Source organism: Symphalangus syndactylus, chromosome 5 (assembly GCF_028878055.3).
Source record: "Symphalangus syndactylus isolate Jambi chromosome 5, NHGRI_mSymSyn1-v2.1_pri, whole genome shotgun sequence".
Lineage (NCBI taxonomy): Eukaryota > Metazoa > Chordata > Mammalia > Primates > Hylobatidae > Symphalangus > Symphalangus syndactylus.
In genome coordinates this window covers 154583637-154606655 of record NC_072427.2, presented here as the reverse complement: position 1 = coordinate 154606655, position 23019 = coordinate 154583637, and the positions used below count along the sequence as shown (strand labels likewise).

Here is a 23019-nt window from a genome sequence, read left to right as displayed (position 1 = left end):
GCACTCCAACCTGGGTGGCAGAGTGACATTCCATCTCAAAAAAATAAAAAAGGAACATATGAGTCAAGATCACACTAAGTTTTTACACGATGGTCCTGACGCTTACTAAGATGAGGCAATTAGGAAAGAAAAGTGGTTTGTGAAGGGTGCAGAGGAAGGAGATTTTCTATTTCAGATGCTGAAACTGAGATGATAAAAATCTAAATAGAAATGTGTGATACACCAAAAGCAATGGCAACAAAAGCCAAAATTGACAAATGGGATCTAATTAAACTAAAGAGCTTCTGCACAGCAAAAGAAACTACCGTCAGAGTGAACAGGCAACCGACAAAATGGGAGAAAATTTTCACAACCTACTTATTTGACAAAGGGCTAATATCCAGAATCTACAATGAACTCAAATTTACAAGAAAAAAACAAACAACCCCATCAAAAAGTGGGCAAAGGATATGAACAGACACTTCTCAAAAGAAGACATTTAGGCAGCCAGAAAACACATGAAAAAATCCTCATCATCACTGGCCATCACAGAAATGCAAATCAAAACCACAATGAGATACCATCTCACACCAGTTAGAATGGCCATCATTAAAAAGTCAGGAAACAACAGATGCTGGAGAGGATGTGGAGAAATAGGAACACTTTTACACTGTTGGTGGGACTGTAAACTAGTTCAACCATTAGTAGAAGACAGTGTGGCGATTCCTCAGGGATCTAGAACTAGAAATACCATTTGACCCAGCCATCCCATTACTGGGTAGATACCCAAAGGATTATAAATCATGCTGCTATAAAGACACATGCACACGTATGTTTATTGCGGCACTATTCACAATAGCGAAGACTTGGAACCAACCCAAATGTCCAACAATGAGAGACGGATTAAGAAAATGTGGCACATACACACCATGGAATACTATGCAGCCATAAAAAATGATGAGTTCATGTCCTTTGTAGGGACATGGATGAAGCTGGAAATCATCATTCTCACTAAACTATCACAAGGACAAAAACCAAAACACCGCATGTTCTCACTCATAGGTGGGAAGTGAACAATGAGAACTCATGGACACAGGAAGGGGAACATCACACTCCGGGGACTGTTGTGGGGTGGGGGGAGGGGGAGGGATAGCATTAGGAGATATACCTAATGCTAAATGACGAGTTAATGGGTGCAGCACACCAACATGGCACATGTATACATATGTAACAAAGCTGCATATTGTGCACATGTACCCTAATAATAATAAAAGAAAAGAAAAGAAAAAAAAAAAAAAGAAATGTGCAATACACAAGTTGGAAACACAGATTACAAATGAGTGGCTAGACACAGCCTCTTTCAAAGTGACAATAATTCTTGTGTGTAATACAATAGGAGGAAACTTCAAGTGAGAACTGAAACCACAAGGTAATAGCTGAAAGACTTAACACCCTTAGATGAGAACTCCAAGATAAATAGCACAAAATAACAATAACAGTCAAAGGCTGAACCCTGCACGCATTGTTGGGGATATAAGGAGAAAGAACTAGAAATGATGGGCAAATACAATCAAAGAGACTAAAAAAACAGTAGAACAAACGTTAGGTAAAGAAACCAAAGCAGCAATGTATAGTGCAATAAAGAGGTCATGGGGATAGAAGACATAGAAAGAAACCACTGGATTTTGGCCGGGCATGGTGGCTCACGCCTGTAATCCCAGCACTTTGGGAGCCAGAGGTGGACGGATCACGAGGTCAGGAGATCGAGACCACCCTGGCTAACAAGGTGAAACCCCATCTCTACTAAAAATACAAAAAATTAGCCGGGCGTGGTGGTGGGCGCCTGTAGTCCCAGCTACTTGGGAGGCTGAGGTAGGAGAACGGCGTGGACCCGCGAGGCAGAGTTTGCAGTGAGCCAAGATCGTGCCACTGCACTCCTGCCTGGGTGACAGAGCGAGACTCCGTCTCAAAAAAAAAAAAAAGAAAAGAAAAAAAAGAAACCACTGGATTTTGAAATAAAGTGTGTCACTGGTGAACTCTGAGACTTTCAAGAGTATGATGGGAACAGAATGACAATGACAATGACAATGAAGGGATAAAGAGGACATGAGACTGCTGACCACGGGAAAACCACTGAAGATTTTTAGTAAAAGGTAAAATGAAAACTTTTCTTAAAATAGGAAAGACAAGTTCCTAATGCAAAGAAAGGGCAGGGATAAGTAACTGGAACAAGGGCATAGGTGGAAGGTATGTTTAAAGAAGGGTCTATAGAGAAATCTGATCAAAGTAGCACAAAGAAAAATGGTAGAGGATCAGGAGATGGGGCATTCAAATTATCAAAGCACAAGGGAAATAATGCCCCATTCAGGTTAAATCTGAAATTCTGAGGACATATCACAAAATCATATTTCATGATCTCCACCAATGTACTTAAAATTTCAAAATTCAAAAGAAAGGCTCTAGACAATGAGAAAAAGAATCCCATTTTAAATAAATATATAATCAAAATAAGAATTTTAAGAATACAGGTATAGGCCGGGCACAGTGGTTCACACCTATAATCCCAACACTTTGGGAGGCCAAGGTGGGTGGATCACTTGAGGTCAGGAGCTTGAGACCAGCCTGGCCAACATAGTGAAACCCCATCTCTACTAAAAATACAAAACTGGCTGGTCAAGGTGGCGTATGCCTGTAATCCCAGCTACCTGGGAGGCTAAGACAGGAGAATCGCTGAACCTGGGAGGCAGAGGTTGCAGTGAACCAAGATCGTGCCACTGCACTCCAGCCTGAGCAACACAGTGAGACTCTGTCTCAAAAACAACAACAAAAAAAGAACACAAGCATAAAGTAGGAATATTAAATAATGAAATACCACTATAACCTTATTAGAATGTCTAAAGTTGAAAAGACTAACTATACCAAGTGTTGGTGAGGATATATGGCAACTGGAACTTCTTATACACTGCTGGTGGAAATATAAAATGTTACAACCACTTTGGAATACACTTTCATAGTTTTTTAGAAAATATTACACATACACATAATATACTATCCAACCATCCCACTCCTAGTATTTACTCAAGATAAATAAAAGCATACGTCCATGCAAAAAGTTGTAAACAAATGTACAGAGCAATTTAATTTCTAACAGCCAAAAAATCTTAACAATCCAAATGTTCATCCGTAAGTGAAAGGATAAACAAATTGTGGTACACCTATTCAATGGAAAACTAGTGTGCAATAAAAAGGAATAAAGTATTAGTACATGCAACAATATGGCTGAGTCTCAAAGTAATTATGCTGAGTGAAAGAAATTAGACCATAAAAGTACAAGTTGTATGGTTTGATTTGAATAAAATTCTCCAAAAAAATAAGCAACGAAAGAATATTGGTTTCTTGGGGACTGGGGGCAAAAGGAGAAGAAGGTGGTGCAGGATGGCCAGGTGTGGTGGCTCATGCCTATAATCCCTACACTTTGGGAGGCCAAGGCAGGAGGAATGCTTGAAGCCAGGAGTTTCAGACCAGCCTAGGTAGCAAAGCAAGGCTCCACCACTACAAAAAATTTTAAAAATTAGACAGACATGGTAACACGCACCTGCAGTCCCAACTACTCCAGAGGCTGAGGTGGGAAGACTGTTTGAGCCCAGAAATTTGAGGATGCAGTGAGCTATGACTGTGCCACTGCACTCCAGCCTGGGCGACAGAGAAAGAACCCATCTTTCAAAAAGGTGGTACAGAGCAAGAAGGAAGACCATATAAGGGCAAGAAAAAACTTTTAGGGGTGATAGATACATTCATTATCTTGACTGCAGCAATGGTTTCACGGGTATATACATAGTCAAAACTTATCAAATTGTACACATTAAACACGTAGTTTATTACATGTCAGTTATGCTTCAACAAAGCTGTTTTAAAACCAGAGCAGAATATCAGGCAGAGAGGGAGGAGGGACATGACACAAAAACAGGAAGAAGCATGGTGTAAACCTAATGAAGCTAGTTAGCTATGTAGGAAATATTAGAACAGGCCAAGATGATGCTGAGGATACACATTTTCTCGTATATTACCCAGTTCAATGTGATGATGCTTAGCTTATTCTAAATATTCTAAATCCCAACCTCGTTCATTCCATCCTTCCTATTCATCAAATTACTTACAGGGGAGGGAAAAAGATTAATTCAAACTGATAGTCTGTAATTTCCAGAAACATAACTTATTCAACAGAAAGCTCGGGAAAAAAAATGATTTAAATTTTCTTGTTTAAACAATGCTGTATGTAGAAGATTTAAAATGTAAATATATACCTAAAGAATTCTGATAGGACTCATTTTAAAAACCTAGAGATGATAAGATTCCTAAAACGTTTTTAATCTGGAGAAATCAGTATGTCAATTATAAAAATATAAAATCTTCTCCAAATCAGTGATCTTCATGCTCAACTCCTAGGGGATCAGAGATGAAAATTCTATCTATAGGTTTATTTAGCATATCCCATAAGCAGTATCAAACACAGAAAATGTGCTCAGCAAACTCACCATCTGTACAACAGACTCTCTTAATCGTGTTTCTTCTTCAGTCATGAGAGTCAATTCTTTGCAGACCATGGCAGCCAGCCCCACATCTAAGCATTCTGGATCTGCTGCCATCTTGAAAATGAGTTCCTCGTGTGAAAAGACACAATGGCGCCTTAGGCGTCGGTAATGATTTACACATTGACGTCCAATGGGCAACTGAAAATGAGATTTCCAAATTAAATAACTCGCTTATAACATACCCCAGAAAGAACCACTACTTACCCTCCAGGGCCTCCCTTTTATTAGAAAGAAGACAGAATACCAAATCCATTTTAAATATAAAGAGGCAATATTATATTAACTGTAAATATTAACCCTGTAGGACCCAGCCAGAATTTCAAAGGCTTTCCCACAGAAAATTCCCATAATCTGAGATGCTAAATTTCTGGCCTAAACTGCTAATTTTCTATTTATTGTATATCAAGAAGGAGTTCTTTGGTATATAACTGAGGCAGCAAACTCTTTTAGACCAGTTTACCATGAGCCTGCCCTCACAAGAAAAAGAAAAATATTGTAAAAATAAATAATTAAATAAGTTCAGGCCAAAAAGGGTTAAGTGGAAGTATTCAGCACTCAAATTTCCATAGAACAAAAAGAACAGATGTTATTAGAAGAAAAAAAAGAAAGAAAAAAATAGGAAAGAGGGAAAAAGTAATACTTAAGCAATCCACACTGGCTGACATTTAGTTTTTTTTGCAAAAACCAAAACAAAGGACGATTTAGATTTTAGCATCTAGAAATTTTAAAAACAAGCCTGGCAGAAAGATAATTCAAAGTGAAATTATAAAATTATATACTTTATTTCCCTAACAGTGAAATAAATGACTAAATGATCACTTTTCATAAATGAGCAGTCTTTAAAATAAATTTTGAAAATTTCCATAATTATCAAGCTACAAGCCAAATTACAACAATAGCTATGCCCTACACATATATACGCACTCCAACTTCAACTTCTTTCCTACGCTCAGGCAGAGGAACTTGGATAAAGGAGTTTTGTTTGGATTTGTAATATAAAAGAGAAAAAATAAGAAAATGGACCTTTAAGAGCCTTTTAGAGTTCATCTACAGTTTGAGAAAGGCAGAAAGGAATCAGAGAAAGCAAAGAAAATTTGAGGCTATCTCTGAATTATGCAGTGTTTCCATACTCTACAAAGAAAAAACTTTCCCAAGTGTGTATATATATATAAAACTTATGATCAGCAATTATTTTGTCGATTAACAACACAACTCTTTCATATCTTAAATACGTACTCTTTAAAAATTTCCCAGAGCCTCAACAGAAAAACAAGTAGAAGAAAAAATCATACTGTGGGATTTGCAGTTCTTAACTATTATAATATGTGAGGAAGCCACATAAAATAGAAGTGATTATCCATTGTAACTTATAAACATTAGTCCCATTAATTTATTCCAGAGATAAAACTGCTATAACTTTTAATTTACATCACACCCTTCTTCTAAGTAGTGTCAAGGGCTTCCACACATATCCTCTAACTTGTCTGAGGTTATTAAGTGAATCTATCATCAGCATCTTTACATACCAGCTAAAAAACTTAGGCCCAGTGAAATTTTAAAAGCTGCCCAAGGTCAAATACCAATAACAGTGAGAAAGGGAACAGAAGAAACTACCTCTAGCTCCTATCTAAATCCTCCCATTTTCTACCCCACACCTAGCCAATTACTATGTATCATAAACACTCAATAAATGTTGGTTGAATGTTTAGAAACAGAGCTCAAGCCCAAGACAACATCCTAAGCCTAGTCTTCTTCTTGCTAAATTATGCTGTTTCCAAAGCCTAATAAGAAAAAAGTTCAAAATTACTGGAGCAAGTAAGACTATTCATTGTATCATTTTACTCATTAGCAAAGGAAACAAAAACAATCTCTACATGCTTAATCATGGAATTTAATAAAGATGCAGAAAACATAAGATCCAATATTATTAAAGGATTTCCCCCAAAATGTTAACAGAAGCAACAAAAACAGCACCAATACAAGAAAATAAAGTCAGTGTGTATCACAAATATACTGTATAGTCTTCTCCCAAGCAACATAACAGCCACTAAATACTTTTTGATTATCTATTTCATACAAAAGCAAAATAGCAATTACCTAGCATTATCATTTACATAAAAGTATAGCGCAGGGATCTCAATATTATAGTTACTCTTTTAAAATTAAAAAAAGGAACAGAAAAAACATAAAATCACCTATCAGAAAAAAAATTAAGGAATTTGTAAAAATCACAGAGCTACGTATTTGAAAATACGGTAGAATTAATACTTGAAATTATCTCTATAAGCCTGATCACCTTAATAAGTCCCAAAATGCTCCGAGAAAGCAAAGGCTAAAAAAACTACAGGTTGGTGCAAAATTAGTTGCGGGTTTAAAACTGCAATTACTTTTGCACCAACCTTTATCTTCAATGGCAAAAGCCGCTATTACTTTTGCACCAACCTGTGTCTTCCCTTAGAAAAGAAGGATTCAGAAAGAATCGACTGGCTGGGCATGGTGGCTCACGCTTGTAATCCCAGCACTTTGGGAGGCCGAGGCAGACGGATCACGAGGTCAGCAGATCGAGACCACAGTGAAACCCCGTCTCCACTAAAAATACAAAAAAATTAGCCGGGCATGGTGGCAGGCACCTGTAGTCCCAGCTACTCGGAGAGGCTGAGGCAGGAGAATGGCGTGAACCCGGGAGGCGGAGCTTGCAGTGAGCCAAGATTGCGCCACTGCACTCCAGCCTGGGCGACAGAGCAAGACTCCGTCTCAAAAAAAAAAAAAAAAAAAAAAAGAAAGAATCGACTGACCATTTATAAGTTCAAACAGTCTCTCTCTTCTGAGCACCTGACCAGAAGGGAGGGAGTCAAAATAAAGGAAAGAAAGAAAGCAAAGGACAGAAGGAAAGGAAGAAGGAAATGGGGGAAGTGGAAAGGGAAGGAAAAGAATGGAAATGAAGGAAGCAAGTTCAAACAGAATGAGGAAAATAATAAATGGGTAAGAAGAACTATAAAATCTTCAAAATAAAAAATGTGATGGAAATCTACTTAGCTTTCTAAACCACAACAGCCACTCCAGTCTCCACTAAAACACTGATGAACCCAACCCTGAGCCCAGCTAAGCAAATATGGCAACTAAGCTGCTTTATATTTATAGGGGGTTAGTAGACGTACAACAGCCACTTGCTATAGAACAGACCCAGTCAGCAGTACAGAAGTTCACAGCTTCAGCAAAGTTGTAGCCCTGGTTAAATCCAGAGTGATAGGCACGAGGAAATGTCACAACAAACTCGCCAGCACACTGATTGGTCCTGTACACCTAAATGCAAATTGGGAACAGGGATACAAAAATAAAAAATAAAAACAACAAAAAGAGGAAGACAGATTTCATTAGATAATTTCAGATGCATTTTCTAAAACTGCAAACAATAAGGCATTAAGTTACACATATCAGAAAATGATATCAGAAACAGCCAGAATTCTACCTTCTTCAAATAGTCACTGATAATAGATTATAATTCATGACAAGAATTAGCAGCCAAAAGAAATTCTCAAAGAAAAAACATTACTCTCAACGAGCTACGAGTTTCTTAAACTGATACAATTTTTACAATTTAGAGAATTTGTTTTATTCCTGTATCATAAATAGTGGCAAAGAATAGAATTTCCTACTACTTTTGGATAATTTTTTCAAACTAACTAAATTAACTCACATAGCATATAAGACATCCCCAATGAGATGTCCCCAAAATCAGTTTTCCTGAAATCTCACTTTGTTTTACAATAATACTATATGTCTCTTGAAAAGTCTCAGATTCCGGTATAAATTTATTCTTTAAAAACAAAGTAACATTACAAATGTTAATCTACTTTCTCTTTAAGGTTATGATGAATATTTGATTATCTATAGTAAACTTGTTAAATTTATACTTTATCAGGCATTAGCTTGAATTTGAGAAACATCTTCAAACTTAGGTTGAAAAGTGAAAAAGGTATTTGCAGTATATTTCTATTTCATTACCTCATGTATTAAAAGCTAAGAAATCTTTACATGAGAAAATAAGGATAAGCATCTTTATTAGTGACTAGTTTTTTTTTTTTTTTTTTTTTTTTTTTTGAGACAGAGTCTTGCTGTTGCCCAGGCTGGAGTGCAATGGCGTGATCTCGGCTCACTGCAGGCTCTGCCCCCCCGGGGTTCACGCCATTCTCCTGCCTCAGCCTCCCGAGTAGCTGGGACCACAGGCGCCCGCCACTTCGCCCGGCTAATTTTTTTTTTTGTATTTTTAGTAGAGACAGGGTTTCACTGTGTTAGCCAGGATGGTCTCGATCTCCTGACCTCATGATCCGCCCACCTCGGCCTCCCAAAGTGCTGGGATTACAGGCGTGAGCCACCGCGCCCGGTCAGTGACTAGTTATTAGGATAAGCATCCTTATTAGTGATTAGAGCCACCACTTAAAATACCTGTGCTTTGGTTAAACAGGGATAACAAAGAATATGAGATTTTTGTTCAAAGTAGGATGTAATATTTACTGAAAATAGAAGGTTATATGAATAGGTAGCTGTACACAAAAAATGATTCATACTTTAATACTCCCCTTCCCTTCTTAATCAGATAAAAGTTGTTCTCTGCAGAGTACAAATTCTAATTTGGCTAAAAGATGATATGACTCATTTCTAGTTACAAAACAAAGCATATGTTGTGATTCTATCTAATCAAAAGCTAAAATAACTTTAAATTAAAAATACTGGCTGGGTGCAGTGGCTCACACCTGTAATCCCAACACTTTGGGAGGTCGAAGTGGGAAGACTGCTTGAGCTCAGGAGTTCGAGACCAACCTGGGCAACACAATAAGGCTTCGTCTCTACAAAAAATACAACAATTAGCCGGGGGTGGTGGTGTGCTCCTATAGTCCCAGCTACTCATTAGGCTGAGGCAGGAGAACGGCTTGAGCTGAGCAGGTCGAGGCTGCAATGAGCAATCATCGTGCCACTGCACTCCAGCCTGGGCAACAAAGCAAGACCCTGTTTCAAAAAAAAAAAAAATGAAAAAACAAACAAACAAACAAAAAACTGAAGGAAGACACCAAAAGACTCACAGGCACACCATGCTCCATTAGCACATTGGGGTTCATGATGGTGACTAACTGATGCAGAAGATCAGGCTGGGATTCAAATAATTCAGGGGCTAGCTCTCTCATCACCTCCTCCAGTTGTTCTGCAGCATGAGATGGCACACCATACCATGTCTTTGGCTCCCCCCTAGCAAAAGAAATAACTGTTTAGCTAGGCAGAACATGGTACCAATGAGGCTAGGGTATCTGATTCCAATCCACCAAATTATAATTAACTTGTCTTATTCCATGGTCAGATTATATACCCTGAATTCCATCTTATAAACCTGTGCTGTTGTTCACAATAGGAGGTAAGTAAATAGTAGTATGTATAGGCAGATACAAACTTATCACTACAATTAAAAAAGCAACTCAGCACATGAACTCTGCAAGGCGGACCAGTGAAAACACCTTCAAACAGGAAAGACACTCTATGAAAAGTAAGCACTGTCCTAAAGGATGCTGACACATGACCTTGATTCACAGGTCCATGTGAATAATGCACATTTCAGTTATCCCCACATTGATCAAAATAAGTCAGTGCTCTCTAGAATACTTCTAAATAGCTTCACTGAGTTCAATTTTACTACCCAAAGAAATAGACCAAGGCTAGAAATTATTGAAACCTTAAATATACTTCTGTCTATAAACCTTAAAGATCAAAAACTTGGCATCATTAATCCACTAGACTTTAGCAGAGTTCATGCATGCTGTATTTTAGACTGTACATACCAGTGCAAGTAGTTGATGGAATAACTCCAGTGATCTTCAATGTGCCAGCAAAAAGAAGAGAAACACATTCCCACATAGAGCCATGGCACTTTCATACCAGAGATGTCCACATTAATATGTGCAAGAACAGACTGTTCCAGGACAGGCATGTTATTCAAATTCCAACCAGAAAGTGCATATTCCTATAAGAGAAAAAAAACTGTAAATGAAAGATCAGAAATGAAAAGTGCTCAACAGAAATGTCAAGGGAGTCTTCCCAGAAAACATGTTTTATAATATTTCTAACAGTCCAGTGCATACAATCTGTGTTCTCTGCTGTCCACTACATGTAACTCATATAACTAAATGTTTAATCCTACCTTCTGACTACATTCTATTTAAATTTCCCTTTATTTCAGATACCTCTGGTTTACTCCAAAGCACATGAGCAATTCTTGTTATTCTCCAGCCAATCAGGAAAACAGCATGAGACCCATCTTAATACAACATCACTATTTCTATTTTATAGCCAGTAGCATAATTTCCTAAAATGGTTATTACTATATTGATAGAATGGTGCTAGATACTGTAAAGACAAAATATAACATACATAATCCTGAACTTATGACAACAGTGAAGACTGACATGATGCAGAAAGTCACCGCCATCACTCCTAACCATTATACAAACGCACCTAGAAATACTGGATAAACTGTAACAGTAAGACTGACATGATGCAGAAAGTCACCGCCATCACTCCTAACCATTATACAAACGCACCTAGAAATACTGGATAAACTGTAACAGTAAGACTGACATGATGCAGAAAGTCACCGCCATCACTCCTAACCATTATACAAACGCACCTAGAAATACTGGATAAATTATAACAATAACCAAAAAAACTTCATAGCTGAACCCAAAAGAAAAGGGAATTCCCAGTTTCCGGAAACAGAGTGGAAGCAAGCCATAATGAAAAAGGAAGCTGTTGCAAGCTTTCAGAGGGGCTTCTAATTGGATATTGGCACTGGAGAAGGACTTTCAAACATCCATCTCTGAAGCCATATGAGGTTGTGATTAAAGTGCTTATCATCCTTATGGAGAGCAGTTATCAAAATGGGATCCAGAGGATCCACTAAGCCAAACTATTTTCACAATAATTCTAAGACATTATTTGCCTTTTTCACTTACATTCTTGCAGGAGTACAGTGTGAGTTTTCCAGGGGAAAGAGGATATGTGCTATCATAACAGATTGAATGCAGAAGCAGATATGAGAATCTGCTATTAAAAAGTTGATAACTGAATGTGGATGTCAGGAGCTGGCAAGGGTGGGGGTAGGGTCATTATTGTGCTTACTGTTTAGAAGTTTCTATAATACAAGTTAAAAACAAAAACCCTCAAGGTAAGAAGTTAAAGAGCCAATGACAAAGCTAAAGAGAATTTGTGAACTAGAAGACAGGTTTGAGGAAATTATCTATAATGCAGCACAGAAATATATAAACTATCAAACTGTATATAAGAGTCACAGAGAGGTGGGCTGGGCATGGTGGCTCACACCTGTAATCCCAGCACTTTGGGAGGGTGAGGTGGGTAGATCACCTGAGGTCAGGAGTCTGAGACCAGCCTGGCCAACACAGTGACACCCTGTCTCTACTAAAAATACAAAAAATTAGCTGGGCATGGTGGCAGGCGCCTATAATCCCAGCTACTGGGGAGGCTGAGGCAGGAGAATCACTTGAACCCGGGAGGCAGAGATTGCAGTGAGCCGAGATCACGGCAATGCACTCCAGTCTGGGCAACAAGAGTGATACTTCATCTCAAAAAAAAAAAAAAAAGAAAAAAAAGAGTCAGAGAGAAGCTGGGCATGGTGATGGTGGCTCATGCCTGTAAATCTCAGCACTTTGGGAGGTCACGGCAGGCAGATGACGTCAGCCCAGGAATTTGAGACCAGCCTGGTCAACATGGCAGGAACCCATCTCTACAAAAAATACAAAAATTAGGCATGGTGGCGTGCGCCTGTAGTTCCAGCTACTAGGGATGCTGAGGTAGGAGGATGCCCTGAGCCCGGGAGATTGAAGCTGTGAGCCGAGATCACGCCACTGCACTCCAGCCTGAAAGACAGAGTGGGACCCTGTCTCACTAAAAACAAAAAAAAGTCACAGAGGATGGAATAACAAAGTCCAACATAGGTTTAACTAAGAATTCCAGTAAGAAATGACAAAGAGATCTATTCCTAAAGTTCAACAGGCTAACAAAAAAGGAAATAAAAGAATCTCAACAGGTTATTACTCAGTATGTTTTTTGATGGGTTGGTCAGCTGGCTGGCTGAAAAATAGTGAATTTCATTGAAGAGACAAGGTCTACAAACAAAAAGAACACTGGGAGGCCGAAGCTGGTGGATCACTTGAGGTCAGGAGTTCGAAACCAGACTGGCCAACACTGCGAAATCCCATCACTAGTAAAAATACAAAAATCAGCCAAGCGTAGTGGTGCATGCCTGTGGCCCCAGCTACTCAGGAGGCTGAGGCAGAAGTGCTTGAACCCAGGAGGTGGAGGTTGCAGTGAGTCAAGATTGCGTCACTGCACTTCAGCCTGGGCAACAGAGCGAGACTCCATCTCAAAAAAAAAAAAAAAGGGCCGGGCGCAGTGGCTCACGCTTGTAATCCCAGCACTTTGGGAGGCCGAGGCGGGCGGATCACGAGGTCAGGAGATCGAGACCACGGTGAAACCCCGTCTCTACTAAAAATACAAAAAAAATTAGCCGGGCGTGGTGGTGGGTGCCTGTAGTCCCAGCTACTCGGAGAGGCTGAGGCAGGAGAATGGCGTGAACCAGGAGGCGGAGCTTGCAGTGAGCCGAGATCGCGCCACTGCACTCCAGCCTGGGTGACAGAGCGAGACTCCGTCTCACAAAAAAAAAAAGTTACAATACAAGGTAACATATATATAAAATTCCAAATATATACAGAAGAGAAAATATAGTTCTTCAGAAGACAATAAAACAGTGATCATCATGGGTTTGGATTGTGGTATGGTTTGGATTTGTGTCCCTACCCAAATCTCATGTTGAATTGGAATCCCCAATGTTGGAGGAGGGACCTGGTGGAAGGTGACCGGATAATGGGGGCAGATTTCCCCCTTGCTGTTCTCACAATAGTGAGTTCTCACAAGATCTGGTTGTTCAAAAGTGTGGAGCAACTCCTGCTTCTCTCTTTTCCTCCTGCTCTGGCCATGTAAGACGTGCGTGCACTTCACCTTCTGCCATAATTGAAAGTTTCCCGAAGCCTCCTCAGCCATGCTACCTGTACAGCCTGTGGAACCTGTACAGCCTCTCTTCTTTATAAATTACCCAGCCTCCAGTATTTATTTATAGCAGTATGAGAATAGACTAATAAAGATTGTTAGGAAAACTTCACAGCAAGGAAGAAATTGTGTTGAGCTTTGAAGGATAGATAAGATTTGAATAAACATTCTAGGAGGAAGAGCTACAAGAATGCAAAAGGTGGCCGGGCGCAGTGGCTCACGCCTGTAATCCCAGCACTTTGGGAGGCCGAGGCGGGCGGATCACTAGGTCAGGAGATCGAGACCATCCTGGCTAACACGGTGAAACCCGTCTCTACTAAAAATACAAAAAATTAGCCGGGCGAGGTGGCGGGTGCCTGCAGTCCCAGCTACACGGGAGGCTGAAGCAGGAGAATGACGTGAACCCCAGGCGGCGGAGCCTGCAGTGAGCCAAGATTGTGCCACTGCACTCCAGCCTGGGTGACAGTAAGACTCTGTCTAAAAAAAAAAAAAGAATGTAAAAGGTAAACTACAGAGAGAATATACTAGTCCAGCTGGTGAAGAGGCAGAATGGAAGAGTCATACTCAAAAATACGGGAAATAACATTAGAAAAAAAGATTAGATCTTTAATCTTCAGTTTTGGACTGAGAAGCTTAGATTTATCCTACATTCAAAAGGGAAACGTAAGTTTTGAAAAATGAAACAATATGATAAACATAGAATCAAATATTTCTAAAATTTTTTTTTTTTTTTTTTTGAGACAGAGTCTCACTGTTGCCAAGGCTGGAATGTAGTGGCACAATCTCAGCTGACTGCAACCTCCACCTCCTGGGTTCAAGCGATTCTCCTGCCTCAGCCTCCCAAGTAGCTGGGATTACAGGCAGCTGCCACCATGCCCGGCTAATTTTTGTGTTTTCAGTAGAGACAGGGTTTCACCATGTTGTCCAGGCTGGTCTCAAACTGCTGACCTCAAGTGATCTGCCCGCCTTGACCTCCCAAAGTGCTGAGAGTACAAGCATGAGCCACCGTGCCCAGCCTATTTCTAAACTTTTAATTATGTAAAATTTCAAATGTAAACAAAAGTAGACAAAATTGCATAATAAATTCCCACTGACCCATCAATCTTTAAATGTTAAGTGAAAGCAATATATTAGAGAGACTGCAGAGAGCAGCAGTATGCACAAAGGAGTTAAACACAGCAGGCCTGAGACTGCTGTCCTTTGAAAGGCCTACCAAAAGTTTGGCCCATGGCTGGCATCTAGAAACTTAATGGTAACAATTCCCTACACTAATATAAAACTTCCCTTAAATGATGAGAGTGGTTCACAGTGCCCCAGACTATTTGTACAATACGGTTTATGCTGAACTCCTGCTTTCCTTCTAGGAGTTTGGAATTTTGGTATATGATTCACAAAGGGTGCCCATGTCACTAGGCCCCAATAAAAGCCTTGGGCACTGAGTATCTAATAAGCTTTCCTGGTATGCAACACTTTACATGTGTTGCCATAATTTGTTACTGGCATGATTAAGCACATCCTATGTAACCCCACTGAGAGAATACTCTTGGAAGCCTGTGCCTGGTTTACTCTAGACTTTGCCCATGCATTGTTTCCCTTTGCTGATTTTGCTTTGAATTATTTCACTGTAATAAATCATAGGCATGAGTCCTCCCTGAACATCACTGAACCTGGGAATGGTCTTGGAGACAGCCAATACAAGATGATACTGTAGTCATACAACACCGATGGACAACCACAGTATCATCTCAACATGTGATAAGGACCCAAGCAAGAATGGTCGCAGTGGGAATGGAAAGAGTCCTATTCTACAGAAAGCTTTAAAAATGAATTAACAAAATTTAGTCAATGACAATATGGAGCAAGGAGGACAAGCAGAAAAAAATCTTCCCAACATTTCAAGTCCTATACTTACTTTTATTTCTCAGAAGCCCTGTTGGTAGAGCACACTATATTCATAAGACACAACTTCAGAAGTACTTTTCCACTAAACTAAGATACCAGAGGCAGGCGCAGTGGCTCACACCTGTAATCCTAACACTTTCAGAGGCCAAGGAGGGCGGATCACCTGAGGTTGGGAGTTCGAGACCAGCCTGACCAACATGGAGAAACCCCATCTCTACTAAAAATACAAAAGTAGCCGGGCGTGGTGGCACGTGCCTGCAATCCCAGCTACTCGGGAGGCTGAGGCAGGAGAAACGCCTGAACCCAGGAGGCAGAGGTTGCGGTGAATTGAGATCATGCCACTGCACTCCAGCCTGGGCAACAAGAGCAAAACCCCGTCTCAAAAAAAAAAAAAAAAAGATACCAGAGAGGTGTGTTACCAGACACCAAGAGGGTAACTCATATCACAGAAGCTCATCACAAATGTATAATTCCCAGTGAAACGCTGGTAGTTATTTGCTATTTTACCAGAGTAACTTTCAGAGAGTAATAAATTTATATAAAGTATAAAAAGTGTGAAAATTTCATACACATTGTCTAATTAGTCCCTAAAATCCTTTTGTCATAAATGGGTTCTCTCATATCATCTTATAACAAAAACGGGGTCCTGAGTAAAACATTTTTGCTTAGAGAATAAATAGCAAATCTGCAACCCAGTCAACAAAAAAGACTTCACTGCCCGTCTCCTAATACTTTGGTTGATGTCTTTAATGCCTGGGAATCAATGTTTCGATCTATTTAAAACTAAAAAGAGAAAAGTTTTAAACTTAGGACATTTAGCAAAATAATTCCAACAAGTTAATCCAAAAACAATTACTTAACTCAAAGAGTCACAGTTGGAAGACAAATAAAAGTTATACTAGACCAGCTGTGCAAACACCTATGTTACACAAAAAATAATACAGGCAGCCAGCCAATACACCCCCCAACACCAGTGATTCTCATCTCCTGAAATTCAGAACCTTGTATAAACCCCACCAACACCAAAGAGGACTGACCTATGTAACCAATAAGATACTGCAGATATTAAGAAATCTGATTTTTTTTTTTGAGACAGGATCTTACTCTGCCACCCAGGCTGGAGTGCAGTGGCACAATCGCGGCTCACTGCAGCTTCAACCTCCCTAGGCTCAAGTGATCCTCCCACCTCAGCCTCACAAGCAGCTCCGACTACAGGCGTGTGCCACCACACCGAGCTAATTTTTGTATTTTTTGTAGAGACAGGGTTTTACCATGTTGCCCCCAGGATATTCTGGACCTCCTAGACTCAAAAGATCCACCTGCCTCAGCCTCCCAAAGTGCTAGGATTATGGGTGTGAGCCACTGCAACTGGCCAAACAGTCTGACTTTTGAAGTTGGGTTATAAAAGACATTGCGACTCCATCTGGCTCTCCAAAGCCCTATGTAGAGGCCTACCTAGCTAGAATCTGAGGCCTCTTGGCAACAACCTGTGAGTTAGCCATTTTGAAAGCAAATCCAGTAGCCCCAGCCAAGCCTTGAAGAGACTGTAGTCCCATGGCAACCTCATGAGAGACTCCAAGCTAGAAGTATCATTAAAAAACTATCATTATCGGTCGGGCACGGTGGCTCACGCCTGTAATCCCAGCACTTTGGGAGGCCGAGGTGGGCAAATCACGAGGTCAGTAGTTCGAGACCAGCCTGGCCAACATGGTGAAACCCTGTCTCTACTAAAAATACAAAAAATTAGCTGGGCGTGGTAGTGGGTGCCTGTAATCCCAGCTACTAGGGAGGCTGAGGCAGAGAATCACTTGAACCCGGGAGGCAGAGGTTGCAGTGAGCTAAGATCGCGCCACTGCACTCTAGCCCAGGCAACAGTGCGAGACTCCATCTCAAAAAAAAAAAACAAAAAAATGCTATCATTAGCATAAATGCTTGACCCACAGAAACTATGAGATAATGAATATTTGTTATTAAGCCACTAAAGTTACAAGTAATATGTTACTCAACAACAGAAAACATCAAACAGCCAGGAACAAAACATGCACAGACCATCCATCTAATAATCACTATCAAGGACAAAAGCTGCTCCTATCTAACAAACACACGGTTGTAAGCCTGCATGTCCCCACATTCTTACACGAAGTTGGAGTAAAAGCAGAAATAGATAAATGAGTATGTTTTCATAAAATTCATACAAAATTAAATAACAGAGGCAGGATTACTATTTACATTCTTAATATTAGTTACTTAGGGTTGATACAAAATAATCTTTAAAAATTCTGTGATCTGTAAAACCTTAGAAAATGTAAATATCTGCTCAAGAACAATTTAAAAGTTCAGAACAGAAAATTCAGAAAAAGGCAAAAGCTAAAAAATGAAGTCTCTCTCTAATAACGAGATCACTACCTTCCATTTGCCAATGGAAGGGTGTGAAGACATTCAGGCTGATACATTTCTTTATAGATACTTATACAAACAGGTTTAAAATTCAGTGACATTAAACATGTATACATTCCAACATTGAACTGTGCCTGTAAAAACCATCCCTATATAATCTAGGTTCTCCAACCTGTTATAATCATTCTTTCTCCCTTGGTAAATCCCAAAGTCTATTCTCTAATCAATATTATCCTAACCTTGTTATCCTAACTTATGGTCTACCATGACAAGAGGGAAAAAAAAAAAAACAGTAACTTGAGGATAGAACCAAATAACACTGGCCGGGCACAGTGGCTCACGCCTGTAATCCCAGCACTTTGGGAGGCCGAGGCGGGCGGATCACGAGGTCAGGAGATCGAGACCATCCTGGCTAACATGGTGAAACCCCGTCTCCACTAAGAATACAAAAAATTAGCCAGGCGAGGTGGCGGGCGCCTGTAGTCTCAGCTTCTCGGGAGGCTGAGGCAGGAGAATGGCGTGAACCCCGGGGGGTGGAGCCTGCAGTGAGCCGAGATCACGCCACTGCACTCCAGCCTGGGCGACAGTGAGACTCTGTCTCAAAAAAAAAAGAACCAAATAACACTAAAAACTAAATCACAAACACACAGCCAAAAAAAAAAACAGAATTAGATTGTTGTAACTAAAAGTAGCTAACACCAAAAGGCCGTAATAGAGAAATGGAGGCTGGACGTGGTGGTTTACACCTCTAATCTCAGCACTTTGGGAGGCCAAGGTGAGCGAATCACGAGGTCGGAGCTTGAGACCAGCTGGGCCAACATGGTGAAACCTCATCTCTACTAAAAATACAAAAATTAGCTGGGAGTGGTAGTGGGCACCTGTAATCCCAGCTACTCAGGACACTGAGGTAGGAGAACTGCTTGAACCTGGGAGGTGGAGGCTGCAGTGAACCAAGATGGTGCCACTGTACTCTAGCCTGGGCAACAGGGCAAGACTCTGCCTCAAAAAAAAAAAAAGAGAAAAATGGGGGAAAAAATGATATGGGACACAGAAAACAGCGAAATGGGAGACATAAATCAACCATAGCAATAATTACATTAAACATAAACAGACTAAACAATCAAAAAGCAACTGTCAGCTTAAGAAAAAAAGCAAGTTCCAATTATATGCTATCTACAAGAGACACACTTCAGATTCTGAGACACAAACAGCTTTAAAATAAAACAACGGAAGAACATACACCAAGCAAACGGTAACCATAATAAAGCTACAGGGGCTACACTTTTATTTATATATCCTCTGTACTATGCAACTTTTTTTTTATCATGTGCAACTCTTTTAATAGGAGATAAATTATTGCCAATTATGGGGGAAAGAAAAAGTGTCAAGAATCAAAGTAAAGAGAAAATAAATGAATTACCATCTCAATTCAGCTTTACAAATACAGGTCATCTCCTACGTGATAGAACTGTATGTATATGTTACACTTTAAACACATATTTGAAAATCTACCTGCCCAGGTGTTGAAGGAAACTTATTTCTGGACCTACCAATAAAATGTGATTTTTTTTTTTCTTGGAGACAGAGTCTTGCTCTGTCGCCCAGGCTGGACTGCAGTGGCATGATCTCGGCTCATTGCAACCTCTGCCTCCCAGGTTCAAGTGATTCTCCTGCCTCAGCCTCCAGAGTAGCTGGGATTACAGGCAAGCACCACCACGCCCAGCTAATTTTTGTATTTTTTTAGTAGAGACAGGGTTTCACCATGTTGGCCAGGCTGGTCTCTAACTACTGACCTCAAGTGATCCACCTGCCTTGGCCTCCCAAAGGGCTGGAATTACAGGCATGGGCCACTGTGCCTGGCCTAAAATGTGATTTAAAAAAAAAAAAAAAAAAAAAAAAAAAAAAAAAAAACCTGGGGAGGGGCGTTCCAAGATGGCCAAATAGGAACAGCTCTGGCCTGCAGCTTCCAGTGTGATCGACGCAGAAGGGTGATTTCTGCATTTCCAACAGAGGTAGCTGGTTCATTCACTGGGACTGGTTGGACAGTGGGTGCAGCCCAGGGAGGGCAAGCTGAAGCAGGGCGTGTGTCACCTCACCCTGGAAGAACAAGGGGTCAGGGGATTTCCCTTTCCTAGCCAAGGGAAGCCATGACAGACTACCTGGAAAAACGGAGCACTCCCGCCCAAATACTGCGCTTTCCCCAAGGTCTTAGCAACTGGCAGACAAGGTGATTCTCTCCCATGCCTGGCTCTGCAGGTCCCACACCCACAGAGCCTTGCTCACTGCTAGCGCAGCAGTCTAAGATCAATCTGCTGAGACAGCAGCCAGGCTGGGGGAGGGGCGTCCACCATTGCTGACGCTTGAGTAGGTACACAAAGCACCCTGGTAGCTCAAACTGGGTGAAGCCCACGGCAGCTCAACAAGGCCTACTGCCTCTAGACTCCACCTCTCTGGGCAGGACAGGGCTGAACAAAAGGCAGCAGACAACTTCTGCAGACTTAAATGTCCCCATCTGACAGCTCTGAAGAGAGCAGTGGTTCTCCCAGCATGGCGTTTGACCTCTGAGAATGGACAGACTGCCTCCTCAAGTAGGTCCCTGACCCTCATGTAGCCTAACTGGGAGACACCCCCGGTAGCGGCCAAAAGACACTTCGTAAACACAGCTGCCACTCTGGGATGAAGCTTCCAGAGGAAGGATCACGCAGCAATATTTGCTGTTCTGCAATATTTGCTGTTCTGCAGCCTCCGCTGATGATACCCAGGCAAACAGGGTCTGGAGTGGACCTCCAGCAAACGCCAACAGACCTGCAACTGAGGGTCCTGACTGTTAGAAGGAAAACTAACAAACAGAAAGGAATAGCATCAACATCAACAAAAAGGTCATCCACACCAAAATCCCATCTGTAGGTCACCAGCATCAAAGACCAAAGGCAGATAAAACCACAAAGATGGGGAGAAACCAGAGCAGAAAAGCTGAAAATTCTAAAAATCAGAGTGCCTCTTCTCCTGCAAAGGATCGCACCTCCTTGCCAGCAACAGAACAAAGCTGGATGGAGAATGACTTTGATGAGTTGACAGAAGCAGGCCTCAGAAGGTCAGTAAAAACAAACTTCTCCGAGCTAAAGGAGGATGTTCAAACCCATCACAAGGAAGCTAAAAACCTTGAAGAAAGATTAGACAAATCGCTAACTAGAATGAACAGTGTAGAGAAGATCTTAAATGACCTCATGGAGCTGAAAACCATGGGACGAGAACTTCAGGACACATGCAAAAGCTTCAATAGCCGATTCGATCAAGTGGAAGAAAGGGTATCAGTGACTGAAAATCAAATTAATGAAATAAAGCGAGAGGACAAGGTTAGAGAAAAAAGAGTAAGAAGAAACAAACAAAGCCTCCAATAAATATGGGACTATGTGAAAAGGCCAAATCTACATTTGATTGGTGTACCTTAAAGTGATGGGTAGAATGGAACCCACCTGGAAAACACTCTTCAGGATATTATCCAGGAGAACTTCCCCAACCTGGCAAGGCAGGCCAACATTCAAATTCAGGAAATACAGAGACCACAAAGATACTCCTCGAGAAGAGCAAACCCAAGACACATAGATTCACCAACGTTGAAATGAAGGAAAAAGTGTTAAGGGCAGCCAGACAGAAAGGTCAAGTTACCCACAAAGGGAAGCCCATCAGACTAACAGTGGATCTCTTGGCAGAAACCCTACAAGCCAGAAGAGAGTGGGGACCAATATTCAACATTCTTAAAGAAAAGAATTTTCAGCCCAGAATTTCATATCCAGCCAAACTAAGCCTCATAAGTGAAGGAGAAATAAAATCCTTTACAGACAAGCAAATGCTGAGAGATTTTGTCACCACCAGGCCTGCCTTACAAGAGCTCCTGAAGGAAGCACTAAACATGGAAGGGAAAAACCGGTACCAGCCACCGCAAAAACAAGCCAAATTGAAAAGACCATCAATGCTATGAAGAAACTGCATCAATTAATGGGCAAAATAACCAGCAAACATCATAATGACAGGATCAAATTCACACACAGCAACATTAACCTTAAATGTAAATGGGCTAAATGCCCCAATTAAAAGACAAAGACTGGCAAATTGGAAAAAGAATCAAGACCCACCAGTGTGCTGTATTCAGGAGACCCATCTCATGTGCAAAGATGCACACAGACTCAAAATAAAGGGATGGAGGAAGATCTACCAAGCAAATAAAGCAAAAAAAGGCAGGGGTTGCAATCCTAGTCTCTGATAAAACAGACTTTGAACCAACAAAGATCTAAAGAGACAAATAAGGCCATTACGTAATGGTAAAGGGATCAATTCAACAAGAAGAGCTAACTATCCTAAATATATATGTACCCAATACAGGAGCACCCAGATTCCTAAAGCAAGTCCTTAGAGACCCACAAGGAGACTTAGACTCCTACCTGATAGTAATGGGAAACTTTAACAACCCACTGACAATATTAGATCAACGAGACAGAGGTTAACAAGGATATCCAGGACCTGAATTCAGCTCTGCAAAAAGCAGACCTAATAGACATCTACAGAACTCTCCGCCCCAAATCAACAGAATATACATTCTGCTCAGCACATTGCACTTATTCTAAAATTGACCACATAATTGGAAGTAAAGCACTCCTCAGCAAATGAAAAAGAACAGAAATCACAACAAACTGTCTCTCAGACCACAGTGCAATCAAATTAGAACTCAGGATTAAGAAACTCACTCAAAACCACACAACTACATGGAAACTGAACAACCCGCTCCTGAATGACTACTGGGTACATAACAAAATGAAGGCAGAAATAAAGATGTTCTTTGAAACCAATGAGAACAAAGACACAACATACCAGAATCACTGGGGCACATTTAAAGCAGTGTGTAGAGGGAAATTTACAGCACTAAATGCCCACAAGAGAAAGCAGGAAAGATCTAAAATCGACATCCTAACATCACAATTAAAAGAACTAGAGAAGAGCAAACAAATTCAAAAGCTAGCAGAAGGCAAGAAATAACTAAGAT

The 23019-nt window shown here is 40.7% G+C and overlaps 1 protein-coding gene across 3 annotated transcripts in view; it reads right to left on the bottom strand.

Annotated features, from left to right (window-relative positions):
• Positions 1-23019, bottom strand: part of KDM5A (lysine demethylase 5A) — a 121823-nt gene that overhangs the window by 53771 nt on the left and 45033 nt on the right. For all 3 annotated transcript variants that reach the window (XM_055281189.2, XM_063639853.1, XM_055281190.2), the window contains exons 11-14: positions 10400-10581; positions 9653-9815; positions 7755-7874; positions 4515-4709 (exon numbers count right to left, since the gene is read on the bottom strand). In XM_055281189.2, the coding sequence (XP_055137164.1) occupies positions 4515-4709; positions 7755-7874; positions 9653-9815; positions 10400-10581 (660 nt within the window). The remainder of the gene's footprint in view (positions 1-4514; positions 4710-7754; positions 7875-9652; positions 9816-10399; positions 10582-23019) is intronic.